Source organism: Carcharhinus amblyrhynchos, chromosome 9 (genome assembly GCF_965287045.1).
Source record: "Carcharhinus amblyrhynchos chromosome 9, sCarAmb.v2.hapA, whole genome shotgun sequence".
Taxonomy (NCBI): domain Eukaryota; kingdom Metazoa; phylum Chordata; class Chondrichthyes; order Carcharhiniformes; family Carcharhinidae; genus Carcharhinus; species Carcharhinus amblyrhynchos.
Genome location: NC_137332.1, coordinates 30,072,046 through 30,092,047, shown reverse-complemented (window position 1 = coordinate 30,092,047; position 20,002 = coordinate 30,072,046). Strand labels below are relative to the sequence as shown.

Sequence of the window (20,002 nt, the reverse complement as noted above, 5' to 3'; positions counted from 1 at the left end):
TGGATTAGCCATGTAAAATTCCCTCTTAGTGTCCCAAGGTATATATATAGGTCAGGGAGATTAGCAGGGTAAAATACATGTGTTATGGGGATAGAGTTATGGAGATACGGCCTGGGTAGGAGTTGGTGCAGATCTGATGGGCCAAATGGCCTCCTGATGCACTGTAGGGGTCTTTTGATTCTATGAAGTGTGCTTCACTAGAAAAGGCAAAGTGAGTGAAGAAGAGATCTGACACTAATTAACTAACCACAAAAGTTATCAAGCTTCAAATTTGACATGGATATAATACAAAAAAGCAATACAAAGTAAAAAGTAGATGCTGCAAAAGAGAGGTGTTTGTGAATGGATTAAATCTAAAGTGAAAATTCAAAATAAGTCATGTGATAAAAGTAGTTAACAATACTAAGGATAATCCTGAGCAATACGGAAATATAGTAGAGGTGGAAATGAGCTCAGAAGAATTAGAAGGAAATAGGAACAAGCCTAGCTGACCCTGCTCTGATCCAAGTGCTAGACTATACATCCTGGATAAAATCTAAAATGTGACCAGTTATTCCCAAAGCTTGCTGTTTAATCATCAGACCCACATGTCACTAGCTTGAAAGCCTTACAAAATAATCAATAAAAGCAATACAAGTTGACTTCCCCAATCATGACCACCAACTACAATCTGTATAAAACAGCAGTCCCATTTAATTCCATCACAAGAACAAAATCTACACTGACCCTTTCTTCATCAAACCATCTGAAATGAGCTAGACCAAACTGAATAAACCTTTCAATAGGTACTAATAACTTGAAATTCCTCAATCGTTTCTACTTCCAATAGGATTCATTGTGAATAGAAATCATAACCTCTCTTTGGAATATCGAAAGCACACGAGCCACAAGCAAAATTCTATTTACCAGACACTGAATGGCAGCTTAAAAATGAATTCTCCAAGAACATTGACAATTCCTCCTCATCGTCCTACAATAGCTTTTATGAACTCACTATGAATCCTATCTCCATCTGCAGTTTCACCATTAACTTGACAGCACAAAAGGGAGTTCATTTCCTCCCAGTGAACAGTTTAATTAAGGCTTATCTACTTAACTCATTGGCTTCCTCAGATGGGTTCTGCCTACAGGCTGTTCAGACAGACACCAACTTGACATATTCTTGATTCTGGAGCCTAAGATTGCTCCTATGGGTTTACTGGAGAGCACCACGTCAGTCACTGGAAGCATATCAGGGAAATCTTTTTGACCATGATTAATGACAGACTGTAGTCAAAAGAAAAACAATCTTAAAATAAGTCTTGTATAATGGTGGCTGAATTCAACCCATTACTCTTATTTTATTATCTAAATGTTTCTCCTGCTGCTTCACATCATAATCTCATACACAACAGTCCTTGATTCTTTAAGTTCTACAAAGGTCTTCAGTTTTTGCCAAGTAGCTATACATCTATTTGCAGTGTTAGTAATTGAGTTGCCAGCTCCTAGTTTCAGTTTGGTTACAGAGGCTAGGAAATCGCTGACTATCTCATCTTCTCCAGTGGCCTGCTTCCATACTTTGTGATTAGGTATAGCCTTCATATTGTAAAATACCTTGGTCAAAGCACTTATAGGTCAGGATCCATCAGTCACTTTGACTTAACAATTATCCCTTGTCCAGTCAAGGTCGATAAGCACTGTTAATGGTCTGAGGTTTCCTGGCAAGTAATGAAGTTGGAAAACAAAGGATGCACCAAACTGCTGATAATTATATGGTGTCACTCTGAATCCGATCTCAGTATCACACTGTGATCATTAAAAAGGGAAATAAAGCCATTGCTGCTGGAGGGATTCGTGCTATGTTTGAAGCTTCAGTCCTTCTGTGTTCCAAATATTTATGAGGAGCAATGGGTGGTTCACCCAGAGACAAGGGTTTTGAAGGTAGTTTAGCTATTTCATGCAGCCGGCACCTTCTCCAGTTATGGACACACATTAAAGCTTGGACCTCTTATAAAGGTCATTTTTGTTGGCAAATGGTTATAAGTGTGCACTTGACTTCCATTGTTGTCAGGCACACTCCAGTTCCAGTTAGCATTGTACTCCCAACAGCTGGGTAATCGTACAGCCTGAGCTGCTACTAATTGCCCATTACAGTTCTTGTAGGACATGAATTGAAATCCATTCTTAGGAAAGTTAAGATTAAAACATGGACTTCTTACCATTCAGGTGAGGGTAGAGAGTGGAGTTATTTTGAAAGACAGTTCTATGCTTTCATGGTAGAGCAATCTTTGACTTATGCTAAGACCACTGGCTGTTTTGGAGCCTGATCTTTTGGCTAAGATCAAATGTCAGATCAAGCCTCAGATGGGATGCAATAATGCCTTATCTCATCAGCTTGGATCTCGCTTGTCTCTCTCTGTCTCTCTCAAGGGGGCCTTGAATTGGATTTTGATTTTGGTTTTTGAAAGAAGGAAGAAATGGATTTGGATTTGCCCTGTCCATTCTTAGCATTGGCTTTGTAATTTTAAGGATGGAGTAAAAATTAAACAAAGTTCCCATGTGTGTTTGTGGCAAATAGCTTTAAGCTATTTGGTAATTAGCTTCCATTCTATCTCCCTTTCCAATCCAAATCTCAAATCTTTCAGATGCCAGTGCTAGTGTAGTGCATCAGATGATGGAATTTGCAAAAGTTCCTCAGGATGTGTCTTAAAAACATCTGTGGCCAGATACCTCATCTTTGACCCAGATTAAACCACACGTCTTGTGAAGAAGAAGCTAGCAGTGCTATCCAACCCAGTCTTCTGAACTCGCAACCTATTTGAAATTGTTTTGATAAGAGGTACATATGTAATCCTTGTTATCTGTAATGTTTCCTGATGCTTATAAGCCACTGTATTCACTGATAAGATTAACCTGATCCTCATCAACTAGTACTAGGGTGGGAATGCACCTTTACTAGAAAAGGCTGCATCTGGTCAATGTGCTGTCAAGACGGAGCTGGTCATTAGACATTCTGGCCGCACTTGCCCCAAGGCTGGAAATTCCCATCCGAGATCAATGGACCTTTGCATGGTCCACGATTCCCATGGCAAGGGATGGGAGAATTCCGCCAGATCATATGTTTGAGTGAGCAGTAACTTTACCTACTTTGCTGTAATTTGTGATTCCCAAATGTATAAGCACAGACTTATCACGTACTTGCTTTTACACTATAGTGCTAGTGACTCAATTATTATCTGCATAAATTAAACTTTAACCTTCTAGAGGTGATCAGTTGGTGCCTACACAGTTCACGCATTGTTCTGCAATGGAGAGAGACAGATGGCAGAAAGTAGTGACAGTATTCCAACTCAAGCATTATACCTACTGCATTCCCTGGGGCAGGCCTATGGGATACCTCATGACACAGATAAGTACTTTCTATGTCACATTATAGCCATTCCATAGTCAATAGCAAGAAGTCTGGCAACACCAGGTTTAAGTCCAACCGATTTATCTGATAGTAAACTCACAAGCTTTCGGGGTTTGTCCCTTCATCAGGTGAATGGAGAGTGAAAAAAGAGTAAAAAGAGTAAGAGTAAGCAAAAAGAGTTGAAGCAAATGCAATATTCATTCTATAACAGCAAGATCCAACAAATAACAGCGAGGGTATGATCAGTTTATCTGTTTTACGGTGGTAATGGTCAAAGGGGAAACATTAGCCAGGATAAGCACAGAACATTTTGATCATCTTTCGATAATGCTAATGTTGCGTTACAAAATTTCAAAGGTACAAACTCGGAGCAGGAGTAGGCCATGCAGCTCCTCGAGCCATTTGATAAGACCACGGCAAAAAACAAAAAGATATAACCAACTGTAATTATAAGGATAAGCCCGCCAATCTCATTTTGAAACTGAGCTTTTATTTTAGAATTGTAAACCTGAAAAGTCAGCGGCTGCTTTTGGGCTGACAGGAATTTCCAGTCCATTTTCGAGTTGCTATGGCAACAGATCAATGCACCAAGAGACTCAAGAACAGTTTCTTCCCTGTTTCTGAAAGACTTTTGAATGGTCCTATCAAATATTAAGCTTATCTTTCTCTTCACTCTACCTGCAACAGCGACATTAGACTCTGCACTTTGTCCTTTTCTCCTATGTAACTCAGGAATGGTATATTTTGCCTGTATACCTCATAAATTCACAAGATATAGGAGAAGAATTAGGCCATTTGGCCCACTGAGTCCTCTCTGCCGTTCGATCATGGCTGATATGCTCCTCATCCTCATTTTCCTGCCTTCTCCCGTAACCCTTCAACCCATTACCAATTAAAAATCTGTCTAACTCCTCCTTAAATTTACTCACTGTCCCAGCATCCACTTTGGGGTAGTGAATTCCACAGATTCACAACCTTTTGGGAGAAGTAGTTTCTCCTTAATTCTGTTTTAATGTTGCTACCCCTTATCCTAAGACTATGATCTCTGATCCTAGAATGCCCCACGTGAGGAAGATCCACTCCACATCTACCTTATCCACCTTCTACCATCTTATATACCTCAATTTGATTCCCCCTCATTCTTCTAAATTCCAGAGAGTATAGGCCTAAACTGTTCGATAGTGTGCAAAAAGCAATACTTTTCACTAAATCCAGTATATGTGACAATACGTCAAATCAAATCAGACCTTCTAAATTGTGCATCTCAAATTAGGGAAGGAAACAAACTGGAACTGATAGTTAAATCACTGCCAACCAAAAACTATAGAGCCATAACCTGCCATAGTGCTTGACGATGATAATTGCTCAACGGGAAAAGCACATCAGTGTGCAAAATGCTGCTTCATCCACCAGGAATTAATATGGAATAAAATAATACTGTACGGCTGCAAATATTCCCTCACTTTCCCACCTAATTTTCCTTTTTTTGAAACTTCATGAATTCCAGTGACCATTATGGAAAGAAACATTTTTTTCCTCTGACTTAACTGGCTTTAATGAGTACCAGAAGATCTTTCGGCTTTTTCAGTTTGTTCTAAACTGCAGTCTGACTCATTACCAAAATATGACAGCAGATGATGCTGTTGAGTCTTGGCTGAAAGATATATTTCTGCCGCTTTCCCAGTGTTGTTTCCTCTCTGGAAAATGAGAAATCTGGGAAAAGCGCAAGTCACAGGGAGCACAGTTCTGATTTTTAAAAAAATATATATTTGGACAAGTAGCAAGTCAAACAAACAGAACTTCACAGGCAACCTATGCAAATTCAATGAATGAATATTGAATTGCACTGGAGTAATATTAACATCTTATCTATACCAGGATGGAGGGGGAAATACAAAAAAAAGCAAATCTTAAGTGAACAAAAGCAGGGAAGTCATGTAGGAGTTAGGTTGATTGGCTATGCTGAATTGACCCTATTGTTAGGGGGATCAGCAGAGTAAGTATATATGGGAATAGGGCCTGGGTGGGATTGTGGTCAGTGCAGACTCGATGGGCTGAATGACCTCCTTCTGCACTGTAGGGAATCTATGATTCTATGAGTTCTTTGATGAAATCACAGCTAGGGTACCCAAGTGCAGTTCTGGTCGCCACATTATCAAAGGATCTGACTGCACTGGAGGGGGTGCAGAGGAGATTCACCAGGATGCTGCCTCGAATGGAAGATTTAAGTTATGAAGACAGCTTGTGTACCCTTGGGTTGTTTTCGTTGGAGCAGAGAAGACTGAGGGTCAACCTGATCGAGGTGTACTAGACTATGAGAGACATGGACACAGCTTAGTTGAAGGGTCAGTCATGAGGGGACATTGATTTAAGGTGAGGGACAGGAGGTTTACGGGGGATGTGAGGAAAAACTTTTTTACCCAGAGTGTGGTGATGGTCTGGAATGTGCTGCCTGGGAAGGTGGTAGAGGCGGGTTGCCTCATATTTTTTAAAATGCATGACCAGTTGGCACATCATAACATTCAGGGCTATGGGCCAAATGGCAGATGGGATTAGGTGGGAGTTCAGGTGCTTCTAATGTGTCGGTGCGGACTTGATGGGCCAAAGGGCCTCTTCTCCGCTGTTTGATTCTATGATTTAAGGGCCTCCTCCCACTGGTAGATGCATAGAATTCTATAGAGCAGAAAGAGACCATTTGGCCCACGACGTCTGCACTGACCACAATCCCACCCAAGCCCTATCACCGTAGCCCCACTTATTTACCCCCTTCGTTTCCCTAAGGGGCAATTTACCATGGCCAATCAATCTAATCCTGCACATCTTTTGAACGGTCTTTTCTTACAGTCTGGGTTGGGAAGGCCATCCTGTTTGGACTCTTCGTGACTAATCACCATCCTCTACAGTACTGCCTGGCAACCAACCACCCTCCGCTCCCCCTCAGCAAAAACTCTCACTTGTCTCTGCTCTGGCTCCATGTCTCCCCTGTGTAATGGACTGCTTCCTGTCCTAGCTGCTCTCTTGAGGCATGACCTCTTCCCAGACATATATGGATGTCCTGCTCAAAGCTACTTAACAGCTTGAAGACCAGAAAATTGGCCTGGGACAATCCAGCTATGGAAAGATGCTTTCACCCTGACTTTTACACTAGGGCCTCTTTGTAAAATCCAGCCCAATCTTTTCCCTAATCAGTATTGCCACCCCACCTCCCTTTTCACTTCTCCAGCTCTTCTGAACACTATGGTCCAGATCTTCCGGATTGCTGGAAATAAGATGTATCCTGCTCAGATGCATTTCCAGATCCCATGGAAGTGTTGGGGCGCATTGACTCTGGGAATTACCCAGGAAGTTTGAACTTCCATGGAGCAATGTGGCACTGCGGTGAGCACTGCTGCCTCACAGCACCAGGGACCTGGGTTCAATTTCAGCCTTGGTTGACCGTCTGTGTGGAATCTGCACATTCTCTCTGTGCCTATGAGTGTTTCCTCCGGGTGCTCCAGTTTCCTCCTACGCTCCTGCAGTTTAGGTTGATTGGCCATGCTAAATCGCCCGTTACTGTCAGAGGGAATGAGCAGGCTAGATGCATTGGGTTATGGGGATAGGGCCTGGGTGGGGTTTTTGTCAGTGCAGGCTCCATGGGCCGAATGGCTGTGCGGATTCTATGATTCTAATTTCCCTGCTCCCTCCGAAAATGGCTCCAACTCTAAATTAGAGGCAGAGAATTTGGACTTATTTATCAGAATATTAATCCTGGAAAGGTTGGACAAAAAAATCCCTGCCCCCTACCCCTAGTCTTTCACAATGACCCAGACCCCCTGACTTCCACCCCAGGCCAAGTTGATTAGCCCTCACACCCAACTAGCCCCTTCCTCCCTCTTATCAGAATAGCCCATAACATCTGACCCTCCTTCCAACCCAGCACCCAACTCCCTAACTGATCCAACTTGATCAACTCTCACCACCCAACTAACCCGCCCCCTTTTGCCCCCCCCCCACCCCTCCGCAGAACTGACCTGAGTAGCCCTTGACCCAAAAAACCCTCTTTACCAACTATCCCTGACCCACTAACCCACTCACCCACCCACCCCACCTGCATCTCCTGGAAAGTACAATCAAAGAAATACATCCCTCTGATGCCCAGCAGTGATTCCAATTGCCCCTTAAGCTCAGGAATCCTGAACTCAGGCTGAAGATGTTGGAGCCAATTCCTACAGGCAAGATCCCCGAGACACACACAGTGTCCTCAAGTCCCCCCACACCGCAGGGATTGCAAACAACAAGTTTCAGATGCCCATCCATGACTAAATAAAATCCCTGCATTCTCTCCTTGCTTAAACTATTCATTTTAATTAAAGCCTCCAGACGTGTTCAGCGCTAATAATCTTATTAAGACACTAATTGCTATACTTGCCCCAATTGAAGTTTTTAATTTCTCAGACCCTAATTTGAACAAATGGCCTAGTTTAGAGAAAGAAGATTCTCAACAACCAATTACTTACCTGTTTCCACGAGACATCACATTTCTTTTCCTGAACACTGTCAGTTGGTTTTGAACTTGTCTGCTCTGTAATCCTCCCGTCACTCCCCTGTCTGCTCTGTAATCCTCCCGTCACTCCCATGTCTGCTCTGTAATCCTCCCGTCACTCCCGTCTGCTCTGTAATCCTCCCGTCACTCCCGTCTGCTCTGTAATCCTCCCGTCACTCCCGTCTGCTCTGTAATCCTCCCGTCACTCCCGTCTGCTCTGTAATCCTCCCGTCACTCCCGTCTGCTCCGTAATCCTCCCGTCACTCCCGTCTGCTCCGTAATCCTCCCGTCACTCCCATGTCTGCTCTGTAATCCTCCCGTCACTCCTGTCTGCTCTGTAATCCTCCCGTCACTCCCGTCTGCTCCGTAATCCTCCCGTCACTCCCGTCTGCTCCGTAATCCTCCCGTCACTCCCGTGTCTGCTCTGTAATCCTCCCGTCACTCCCGTCTGCTCTGTAATCCTCCAGTCACTCCCATGTCTGCTCTGTAATCCTCCCGTCACTCCCGTCTGCTCCGTAATCCTCCCGTCACTCCCGTCTGCTCCGTAATCCTCCCGTCACTCCCGTGTCTGCTCTGTAATCCTCCCGTCACTCCCCTGTCTGCTCTGTAATCCTCCCGTCACTCCCCCGTCTGCTCTGTAATCCTCCCGTCACTCCCGTGTCTGCTCCGTAATCCTCCCGTCACTCCCCCGTCTGCTCTGTAATCCTCCCGTCACTCCCGTGTCTGCTCTGTAATCCTCCCGTCACTCCCCCGTCTGCTCTGTAATCCTCCTATCAGTCCCATCTCTGCTCTTTTATACTCCCATCACTCCCACATCTGCTCCTTCGTCCACCCGTCACTTCTGTGTCTGTTCTTTTATTGTCCCATCACTCCCGACTCTGCTCCTGTAGCCTCCCATCACTCCCTGTCTGTTCTTTTATCCTGCAATCACTCCTCTCTCTGCTCTTTTGTCCTGCCATGTCTTCCCTTTTATCCTCCCGTGTCTTCCCTTTTATCTTCCCGTCACTTCCCTGCCTGCTCTTTTATCCTCCCATTATATTGTCGTGTGTGCTCTTTTATCTCCCATCACTCTCCGAGCTACCTCATTATCCTGCCATCAGCCATGCTGTGCTCTCATCTTTGGGCTCGCTCTGTTATCGACCTGATGTTCTCACCATGTTCTCACTCTCTGGCTTGCTTTCTGCCCATCTGGTTCTCATAGCTCTCTCTCGTCGGAAATTGTTATTGCCTGACACTTGTGTTGTACAGTTGTTGTTTACCAGCCTGAAAGGTATCCAGGTCTTGCTGCATGGAGGCACATAAAGCTTCAGTATCTGAAAGTGGTGAATGGTACTGAGCACTGTGCAACCATCAGTGTAAAAAGTCTGACAACACCAGGTTTTAGTCCAACCTATTTATTTGATAATATACTCGCAAGCTTTCGAGGGTTGCGAAAGCTTGCGAGTATATTATCAAATAAATAGGTTGGACTAAAACCTGGTGTTGTCAGACTTTTTACTGTGTTTACGCCAGTCCAACGCCGGCATACCCACATCACAACCATCAGTGAACAGGTGACTCTGTATAGATTCAAGTTCCTTCATTCTTCTCAGGTACTGTGACCTCTACTAAATAGACATGTCAGCTCACAAAGAAATGTTACTCTATGACTTTTAGTTCAAGTTTTTAAGTAGGGAAACATTATTATCAGGATGAAATGGGTAATATAAGATTCGTTAATAATCCTGAGTTATTTAATGCTGTCCATCACTTGCTCCCTGATTAAATCCCTAAAAGCAAGACTGAGAGACAGTATTACATTAAGTTATAGATTTTCCAGATGGTAAAATCATGTTCTTGTGATGCAATAAGTATCTCATTTCTCAAATACAGGAAAATGACAGTGCTGGCACACCAGAACGCATTAATGTTAGCCTGGAAGATAAGCACTAACATTGCCCATCTGAAATCCCATTACTTAGTACTAATTTCAGGAAATGACTTCACATCTCATTAGTCTCTCCAGATTCCTGGGGACCTCTGCTCAGCTTAAGGAGCTGCCAAACATGGTCTGTCTTTTTTGACTTACTCTGTAGATAATAAAAGGCTGTTTGTTCCAATAACATCCGCAATTGTTTCTACATGACAAAGATTAGAATAGTTCATCATTGGTACTTCACAGAGACCCTCCCATCAAATTCAGAATCATAAAATCCCAACAGTGCAGAAAAATAAAAGTTTATTTATTAGTCACAAGTAAGGCTCACGTTAACGCTGCAATGAAGTTACTGTGAAATCCCCCTAGTTGCCATAGTCCGGCAATTGTTCGGGTCAATGAACCACAGAAGGAGGAAGGAGGCCTTTCAGCCCAAGGGGTCTGCACCGACCACAATCCCACCCAGCTCCTATCTCCATAACCCCATACATTTACCCTAGTTAGTCCCCCTCACACTAAGAGGCAATCTTAGCATGGCCAATCCACTTAATGATGTGGATGTGCCGGCGTTGGACTGGGGTAAACACAGTAAAAAGTCTGACAACCCCAGGTTTTAGTCCAACCGATTTATTTGATAGTAAACTCACGAGCTTTCGAGGGGATTCCCTCTTCGTCAGGTGAATGGAGAGTTCTGGCCTCGGACAGAGCATATAAAGCACAGACAGTTTAGAGATTACTGATTAGAATGCGAATCTTTACACCTAACCTGCTGTTCAAGTCCTAAAGTGGCTGACAATGTGTATGGAAGGAGCACTGATCACAGGTTAAAGAGATGTGTATTGTCTCCAGACAGTACAGTAAGTGAGGTTTTGCAAACCCAGGCAAGTACCTCACTTACTGTACTGTCTGGAGACAATACACATCTCTTTAACCTGTGATCAGTGCTCCTTCCACACACATTGTCAGCCACTTTAGGACTTGAACAGCAGGTTAGGTGTAAAGATTCGCATTCTAATCAGTAATCTCTAAACTGTCTGTGCTTTATATGCTCTGTCCGAGGCCAGAACTCTCCATTCACCTGATGAAGAGGGAGTCCCCTCGAAAGCTCGTGAGTTTACTATCAAATAAATCGGTTGGACTAAAACCTGGGGTTGTCAGACTTTTTACTGTGCCAATCCACCTAACCCACACATATTTGGACGGTGGGAGGAAACCGGAGCACCCGGAAGAAACCCTACCAGACACGGGGAGAATGTGCAGACTCCACACAGACAGTGACCCAAGCCAGGAACTGAACCCAAGTCTCTGGCGCTGTGATGCAGCAATGCTAACCACTGTGCTGCCCCAGCAACATGAATCACAAACTCAACTGTGGTGACCAAAATGAGGCCATATAAAGATTGTGGCATTGCCCTGATCTCCAGCACTTGAAGTAAGAGAAAAATAAATGATGACACTGAGTGATGCAGCTCTTGGGAAAACTATTTATTTTCTTCAACATTGCACAATTGTACATGTCCTTGATCATTAGGACAGCCACTACTCAACAGTGTTGCAAATACTGGCTGATCTATCATGGATACATTGATATACCACCCCCTGAATATTGCAGTGGTCAAGCACCTCTCTTTAATATTAGTAACATTGGTTTTGTATTGTAATTCATTCAGGGAGTCTGAGTTGCTGTGGCAACATGCATCTTTGTTGTAGTCTAAAGCCATAGATAGTGATGGTGGAGGTTCCAACTTCCTTTCCATAACATGGCTGACCAGGAATCCCTCCTGCTTTTATCAACTGCCATTGACATGTGCTGGAAGGATGATACTCTACCTGACAATTCTCAACCTGTTCACCTGGCCATCAAGCACTGAGGTGGGATTCAAACCCGGAGCTTCTGGCTCAGAGGCAGGGATGCCACCTACTGCACCACAAGTACCACACCATTGGTGAGGCCGCAGCTGGAGTACTGTGTGCAGTTTTGGTCGCCGCACTTACACAAGGATATTTTGGCCTTGGAGGGAGTGCAGAGGAGGTTTACTAGGCTGATACCGGGGTTGAGGGGGTTGAGCTATGAGGAGAGGCTGAATAAACTAGGCTTGTACTCGTTAGAGTTTAGAAGAATGAGGGGAGATCTCATTGAGACGTATAAGATGATGAATGGGATGGATAGGATAGAGGTGGAGAGACTCCTCCCGCTCAGAAAGGACAGTAGGACTAGGGGGGCACAGCCTCAAGATAAAGGGGGGGCGGTTTAGAACGGAGTTGAGGAGGAACTTCTTCACTCAAAGGGTGGTGAATCTCTGGAATTCTCTGCCCGTTGAAGTGGTGGAGGCTGCCTCGCTAAATATTTTTAAGACTCGGGTTGATGGGTTTTTGATAAGAGAGGGGATTAAGGGTTATGGGGAGAGGGTGGGAATGTGGAACTGTGCCACGACAGATCAGCCATGATCTTATTGAATGGCGGGGCACGCTCGAAGGGCTAGACGGCCTACTCCTGCTCCTATTTCTTATGTTCTTATGTACCCACCCACCTCCCCGCCATCTCACCCAATCCTCCACTCCCACCACATTAACACTGATACTGTTTCGGGTTCCAAAAGCCTCATACCCACCCACCCAATTCTCACACCACTTTTGAATTGGAGCTAAGGTTTGTTAATGCACAGACTCAAATACTGATTACTGTAAGTAGTAAAGAATAACCTGCCAAACATTTTTAGGAAGAAATAAAATGCAGACTTTGTGGAAATGCTTTTCAGGTAAGGCTAACTACCAAATACGTGTCCTGTTAGTTGAGGTCTGGTTATATCTCTCAGTCAAAATGCAATTCATCCTACTGAACCCATACCTGAATTATTTCCTCTCCTCCATAGGGCCATAGAATCATAGGGCCCTTCAAGATTGCTCCACTCTTCATTTTGATCATGGCTGATCATCAATATCCTGATTCCCCCTTCCTCCCATATCCCTTGGTCCCTTTAGCCCCAAGAGCCGTATCTAATTTCTTCTTGAAATCAGACAACGTTTTAACCTCAATTACATTCTGTGGTAGTGAATTCCACACATTCACCACCCTCCGGGTGAAGAAATTTCTCCTCCCCTCAGTTCTAAAAGATCTGCCCCTTATCCCCAAACTATGACCTGGAGTTTTGGACTCCCTCACCACTGGGAACACACTTTCTGAATCTACCCTGTCGAGCACTGTTAGAATTTTATAAGCTTCTATGCGATTCCCTTTCAGTCTTCTAAACTCCAGTAAGTATAATCCTAACCGACTCAGTCTCTCCTCATATGACAGACATGCCATCCCAGGAATCAGCCTGGTAAACCTGCACTGTATCCTCTCTATCGCAAGGACATCCTTCCTCAGATAAGGACACCAGAATTGCACACAATACTCCAGGTGCCCATCCTATGGCAGACACTACTACTCTCTGAATGAAAGAGCTGGCAAGCTACATTCCCTTGCCTCTGCTTATCTCAAGCTCCAAGCCAGTGTGCAGGCGTATATACTAGTGGCCTGAGAGGAAAGATGTGTTCATCACACCCCAACCTCTCTTTCTTGTTGTAGGGAAGCAGCCTGTCTCCATTGTGCGCCAGCCCTGACAAACGTGAACAAAACTGTCAAGCTCTGCTCTGGCCGTAGGCTTTTTCACTCACTCCAGTCACACCTTCCAATCTGCTCCGCAAGGCATTGGCAGACTCAAAATGCTCGACCCCAACAGACCAACTGCACCATGCTGTTTCTGTCTCAGCCTTACCTCTGGGGGTTGGGCTCGTTGTGCTTATCTCGTTCATGTTTTATCATTCGGTATTTTCCAATCTTGGAGTCTGGCCGGGAGACTTTCATTCCTTTCAGTGTTATTCTGAAGAAAAATGAAAGATTAGGAAAAGTGTCACGGAAAAGCTAGTAGAAAAATTCCTCATAGCAAATTATAATAATAGTGTACGCTGCTGGAAGAACTTCCTGGTTCAATCACTTAGAGCAATGAGGCTGGAATCATTGATTCTTTAGTATGTCTGTCGAATCACACTGGCGCTATACATTCACACTGGCTATCAGTGTGTTTAAACTGATCAGGTTTCAAAAATCAATAATATATATTACAGAAATATGTCATAGATTGATGTACCGGACAGCTGTAATCTCAGCATTCAAGTGATAGTTATAATTATTTATATGTTGTTATGAACTCCTTGAATAGCTAGATCCCTGTTAACACTCCTGGAATTTATTGTACCACAGTATTCCTCCACAGATTGGAAAAAAAGGAGAGAAGCAAGAGACTCAGAGGGAGTCATCGGGGGGGAATGTCAGAAACACAAAGGAAGTCACAGATGCAGTGAGGGGTGAGACAGAGAGTCACAGGCACAGGGAGGGCAGAGACTGGAGTCACAGACACAGGGAGGGCAGAGACTGGAGTCACAGACACAGGGAGGGCAGAGACTGGAGTCACAGACACAGGGAGGGCAGAGACCGGAGTCACAGACACAGGGAGGGCAGAGACTGGAGTCACAGACACAGGGAGGGCAGAGACTGGAGTCACAGACACAGGGAGGGCAGAGACTGGAGTCACAGACACAGGGAGGGCAGCGACTGGAGTCACAGACACAGGGAGGGCAGAGACTGGAGTCACAGACACAGGGAGGGCAGAGACTGGAGTCACAGACACAGGGAGGGCAGAGACTGGAGTCACAGACACAGGGAGGGCAGAGACTGGAGTCACAGACACAGGGAGGGCAGAGACTGGAGTCACAGACACAGGGAGGGCAGAGACTGGAGTCACAGACACAGGGAGGGCAGAGACTGGAGTCACAGACACAGGGAGGGCAGAGACTGGAGTCACAGACACAGGGAGGGCAGAGACTGGAGTCACAGACACAGGGAGCGCAGAGACTGGAGTCACAGATACCACAAGGGCAAAGATAGGTTGCCAGAGGCACAGAAGAGGACAGGGGCAAATTGTCAAGGAGCAAGGAAATGTACATACAGCAAATGGAAAATATGCAAATACAGGGGAATGTTTTGCATGCGAGATTTCTGTTACTTTTCATTCTATACAGAAATCATTTGAGCCATTCAACACATCTTTTGAATCATTCACACTTGAAGATCACTCTATGTATTACACCGTGCAGGGTTTCTTGTGATATAGATTTGGAAATCTTTAAAGCTGGCAGTATTGGATTTTTATCATGTAACGTTAAAAGCCATCTCATCCTCTTTGAGTTGAAGAGATAGGAGATATGTATATATAAGAACATAAGAAATAGGAGGAGGAGTAGGCCATCCAGCTCTTCAAGCCTGCCCCGCCATTCAATAAGATCATGGCTGATCTGTCGTGTCTCAGTTCCACATTCCCACCCTCTCCCCATAACCCTTAATCCCCTCGCTTATCAAAAACCCATCAACCCGCGTCTTAAAAATATTTAGCGAGGCAGCCTCCACCACCTCAATGGGCAGAGAATTCCAGAGATTCACCACCCTTTGAGTGAAGAAGTTCCTCCTCAACTCCGTTCTAAACCGCGCCCCCCTTTATCTTGAGGCTGTGCCCCCTAGTCCTACTGTCCTTTCTGAGCGGGAAGAGCCTCTCCACCTCTATCCTATCCATCCCATTCATCATCTTATACGTCTCAATGAGATCTCCCCTCATTCTTCTAAACTCTAATGAGTACAAGCCTAGTTTATTCAGCCTCTCCTCATAGCTCAACCCCCTCAACTCCGGTATCAGCCTAGTAAACCTCCTCTGCACTCCCTCCAAGGCCAAAATAACCTTGCGTAAGTACGGCGACCAAAACTGCACACAGTACTCCAGCTGCGGCCTCACCAATGCCCATATTCCATTCATTTACCATAAAGCACTTCTTTTTCTGAATATTGCCCCGACTTGCTGAGAGTCCAACACTTCCATCCATCCTATTAACTTCCCTGTATCCCAGTAAACTGACTGCAAAATTCTCATGTAAACTCTTTCATTATCCAATCTCAGCGCTCTCCTGCTGCTTTGTGTCTCAACGCACACCCTCTGCTCCCTCAAAACCGACTGACTCTTCATCCCAAACTCTCACTGCTTCATTTCTGCTGGTCACTTGTTCAGCCACAACACATAGTTCTCTCTCGAAGGGCGTCCTCTTCCTTATCCCCTCTTGCTGTTTTTGCCTCCTTAGCGTGAAGGGCTTCGAGATATTAAATTGTTGTTGCACTGCTGAGGAGCAGTGGAGGATCTTTAAGGAGATCTTTCTTGGTGCTCAGCAGAAATTTATTCCGATGGTTAAAAAGGACGGTAGGAAGAGAGGTAATAAGCCGTGGATAACGAAGGAGGTGAAGGAAAGTGTTAAATTAAAAGCGGAGGAATTTAGAGTAGCTAAGAGTAGTGGGCGAGAAGAGGATTGGGAAAGGTTTAAATGTCAACAAAGATTGACAAAGAAGTTGATAAAGGAGGGTAGGAGAAGCTATGAGGCTGGGCTAGCACTTAATATAAAAAAGGATAGCAAGAGTTTTTATAAATATATAAAAAGGAAGAGGCTGGCTAGGGTGAACGTTGGTCCTTTAGAGGATGAGAAAGGGGAGCTAGTGGTAGGGGATGGGGATATGGCTAAGGTCTTGAATAACTTTTTTGTTTCTGTCTTCACGGAGGAGGACGTGAATAATTTGCCGGGTGTTAGCGATGGAAAGGTGGTAGGAATGGAGGGTCTTAATGACATTACTGTTACTAGAGAGGTGGTGCTCGACAGACTGGAGGGGCTGATTGTGGACAAGTCCCCAGGACCGGATGGAATGCATCCGAGGGTTCTGAAAGAAATGGCGGAGGTGATAGTGGATGCCTTGGTGGTTATTTTCCAGACGTCGCTGGATTCCGGGGAAGTGCCGGAAGATTGGAAAACGGCTAATGTTACGCCGTTGTTTAAGAAGGGTGCCAGGCAAAAGGCGGGGAATTATAGGCCGGTTAGTTTAACGTCTGTGGTAGGTAAAATGTTAGAATCCGTCATTAAGCAGGAAATTGCGAGGCATCTTGAAGGGAATTGCTTGATAGGGCGGACGCAACACGGTTTCATTAAAGGGAAGTCGTGTCTGACAAATTTACTGGAGTTCTATGAGGATGTGTCTAGGGCAGTGGATAGAGGAGAGCCGGTGGATGTGGTCTTTCTGGATTTTCAGAAGGCGTTTGACAAGGTACCTCACAAGAGGTTATTGCAGAAGGTCAGGGGACATGGAGTTGGGGGTAGGGTGTTAGCGTGGATAGAGGATTGGTTGTCAAATAGGAGGCAGAGAGTGGGGGTCAATGGGTGCTATTCGGATTGGCGGTTGGTGACTAGTGGGGTGCCCCAGGGGTCGGTGCTGGGGCCTCAGCTATTTACCATTTATATAGATGATCTGGAGGAGGGAACCGAGTGCAGGGTGTCGAAATTTGCTGATGACACCAAGATTGGGGGAAAGGCAAATTGTGCGGAAGGTGTGGAGAGTCTGCAGAAGGATCTAGATAGGCTGGGCGAATGGGCCAGGAAATGGCAAATGGAATTTAATGTTGGCAAGTGTGAGGTGGTCCACTTTGGTAGGAAGAATGGTAGGAAGGACTATTACTTACGTGGCGAAAAACTGCAGCAGGCGACGGTGCAGAGGGACCTCGGGGTCCTTGTGCATGAGTCGCAAAAACCCAGCTTGCAGGTGCAGCAGGTGGTCAGGAAGGCGAATGGGATGCTGGCCTTCATAGCGAGGGGGATTGAATATAAAAGTAGGGAGGTCTTGCTGCAGCTGTATAGGGCATTGGTGAGGCCGCAGCTGGAGTACTGTGTGCAGTTTTGGGCGCCGCACCTGCGCAAGGATATTTTGGCCCTGGAGGGAGTGCAGAGGAGGTTTACTAGGCTGATACCGGAGTTGAGGGGATTGAGCTATGAGGAGAGGCTGAATAAACTAGGCTTGTACTCGTTAGAGTTTAGAAGAATGAGGGGAGATCTCATTGAGACGTATAAGATGATGAATGGGATGGATAGGATAGAGGTGGAGAGACTCTTCCCGCTCAAAAAAGACATTAGGACTAGGGGGCACAGCCTCAAGATAAAGGGGAGGCGGTTTAGAACGGAGTTGAGGAGGAACTTCTTCACTCAAAGGGTGGTGAATCTCTGGAATTCTCTGCCCGTTGAAGTGGTGGAGGCTGCCTCGCTAAATATTTTTAAGAAGCGGGTTGATGGGTTCTTGATAAGAGAGGGGATTAAGGGTTATGGGGAGAGGGCGGGAAAGTGGAACTGAGCCACAACAGATCAGCCATGATCTTATTGAATGGCGGGGCAGGCTCGAAGGGCTAGATGGCCTACTCCTGCTCCTATTTCTTATGTTCTTATGTTACCTCCAGAGCCTGGATGACTCTTTTACGTCAAACCAATCTATACAGAATGTGGCTATACTGACCTTTGGGAATTGAATTCAACTAATGGCCATCTACTTGCTTTACAGATTGCTGCTGCACCAATCGCGTATGCTAACTGCATCAATGTAATTAGGGCCCTTCCAACATCAAAGGCAGTGACACCTCCTATTGCCAAATGCCTCCAGGAAAAGCAATCCTGCAAAATCTGTAGAGGATATGGTGCCTAGTTTGTGTTAAAAGTGCACACAGTAGGCACCCATAAGTCAATACTAAAACAGAGGACTCTGGAAAAACTCAGGAGGTCTGACAGAATCTATAAGGAGAGAAGCAGAGTTAACCTTTCAAATCCTATGACTCTTCGTCAGAACTGAAGACAGGGAGAATGTGTTAGAGCCTGTAGAAGCTGCAACTCAAAGTGGCAACTTACAGAATAAAAGACAGATGGCCTGATGTGAAAGGGTGCGTAAGGGGGGAGTGCACATTGAGGCAATAATGTATGGGATATATAAAAAAAAGGGGATGTAAGATGAAGGAGAAAGATCAAAATTTAAAGTTTCCAAACTCAACACTGAGTAGCGAGGGTTCCAATGTGCCCATTGGAGCTGTAGAAACTGTAACAAAAAGAAGCCATTTTAAAAACATAAGACAGATGGCCAAACGTGTGTGTGAGCGTGTGCGCCTGCGTCGAGGCAATACATGTATGTCCCTTTATAAGTGTTGTGTATTCAAGTGGATTGTGCTGTTCTCTTTATGCATTAGTGCTTGTCAGTGTTTTCAAACCTCTAAGAATGAACAAAGAAAATGGAAAACAGAGAAAAACATAATCTGTGCACATATTATGTAAACTATCAGATGTTCATTGAATTCATTGGAGAGATGCAAACCGGCCCCTTTTTATTTTCTGTCAGAATCCAGTCTAATTATAACCTTGCCTGCCTGCTGGGCCTAGCCACAAAATGTACTCCTTCCCTGTCAGTTACCTGAGTGCCAGGGACTGCTCCTTTGTTTCTCCAGTGGTGGCCAGCTGCTGCGAGATGCCCCACTTGACAGCTACCATTTCCTATTAGGTTTTGAAGGATGAGGGGAGAGGGTAGACAGATGCAGAGTTAAGATCCCCTGGGCCTTACCCTGCAGAGAATGGTTTACTTTCCACCTTCAGCACGGTCCCTATGGCTCCCATCTCCACTCCAAACTGAGACTGATGCCTTTCATGTTTCAGCGCACCTACATCTAAGTTACGCACTCATCGTACACCCTGACATGCCTGACAATAAAACTTGTATTTGTTGCCTTGAATTCCACTCACTTTAGCACATGTCCCATTTTCTGTCTTATTCTTTCTTCTCTCTCACATCTCCTCTTCCCACCAACCATTTAATTCCTTTCCAAATCTAAATCCTATTGCTTTGCAGCACGGCGAAAATACCTGACTGTACCCCAGACGTGCAAGAATACTGTTTGCAACTGGGGAAAACGAACTGACCTGCATTTTTTTGATGAGTTATTTATCTGCAAAATGAAGAATAAATTAGGTATGCAAAAGTCGCACGTGTGGGGAAAAAAGGTAACAGTGAGCATTCCTTTAAAAAGTCGTTCTCCTCATTAGGTCTCCCTTCCATTCAATAGTTCCGAGATTTCTATTCAACTAATCACCAGAAGACTTGTCAGCTTCAAGCATCCAAATATAGAAATTATCCCAGAGAAAGTCATATTGCTCCTGAGTTAATGCTGGTTCTTTAACTGGGAGTATCTACGTGAATTGTATTACCCGTATTCTTTTGTCTTTCTTTTAAAATACTTATCCCAGT

The 20,002-nt window shown here is 44.9% G+C and overlaps 1 protein-coding gene across 1 annotated transcript in view; it reads right to left on the bottom strand.

Moving 5' to 3' along the window:
* Window positions 1–20,002, bottom strand: part of b4galt2 (UDP-Gal:betaGlcNAc beta 1,4- galactosyltransferase, polypeptide 2) — a 394,076-nt gene that overhangs the window by 8,467 nt on the left and 365,607 nt on the right. Inside the window, exon 6 of the mRNA XM_080195385.1 lies at window positions 13,590–13,694. Coding sequence (XP_080051511.1) covers window positions 13,590–13,694 — 105 coding nt within the window. The remainder of the gene's footprint in view (window positions 1–13,589; window positions 13,695–20,002) is intronic.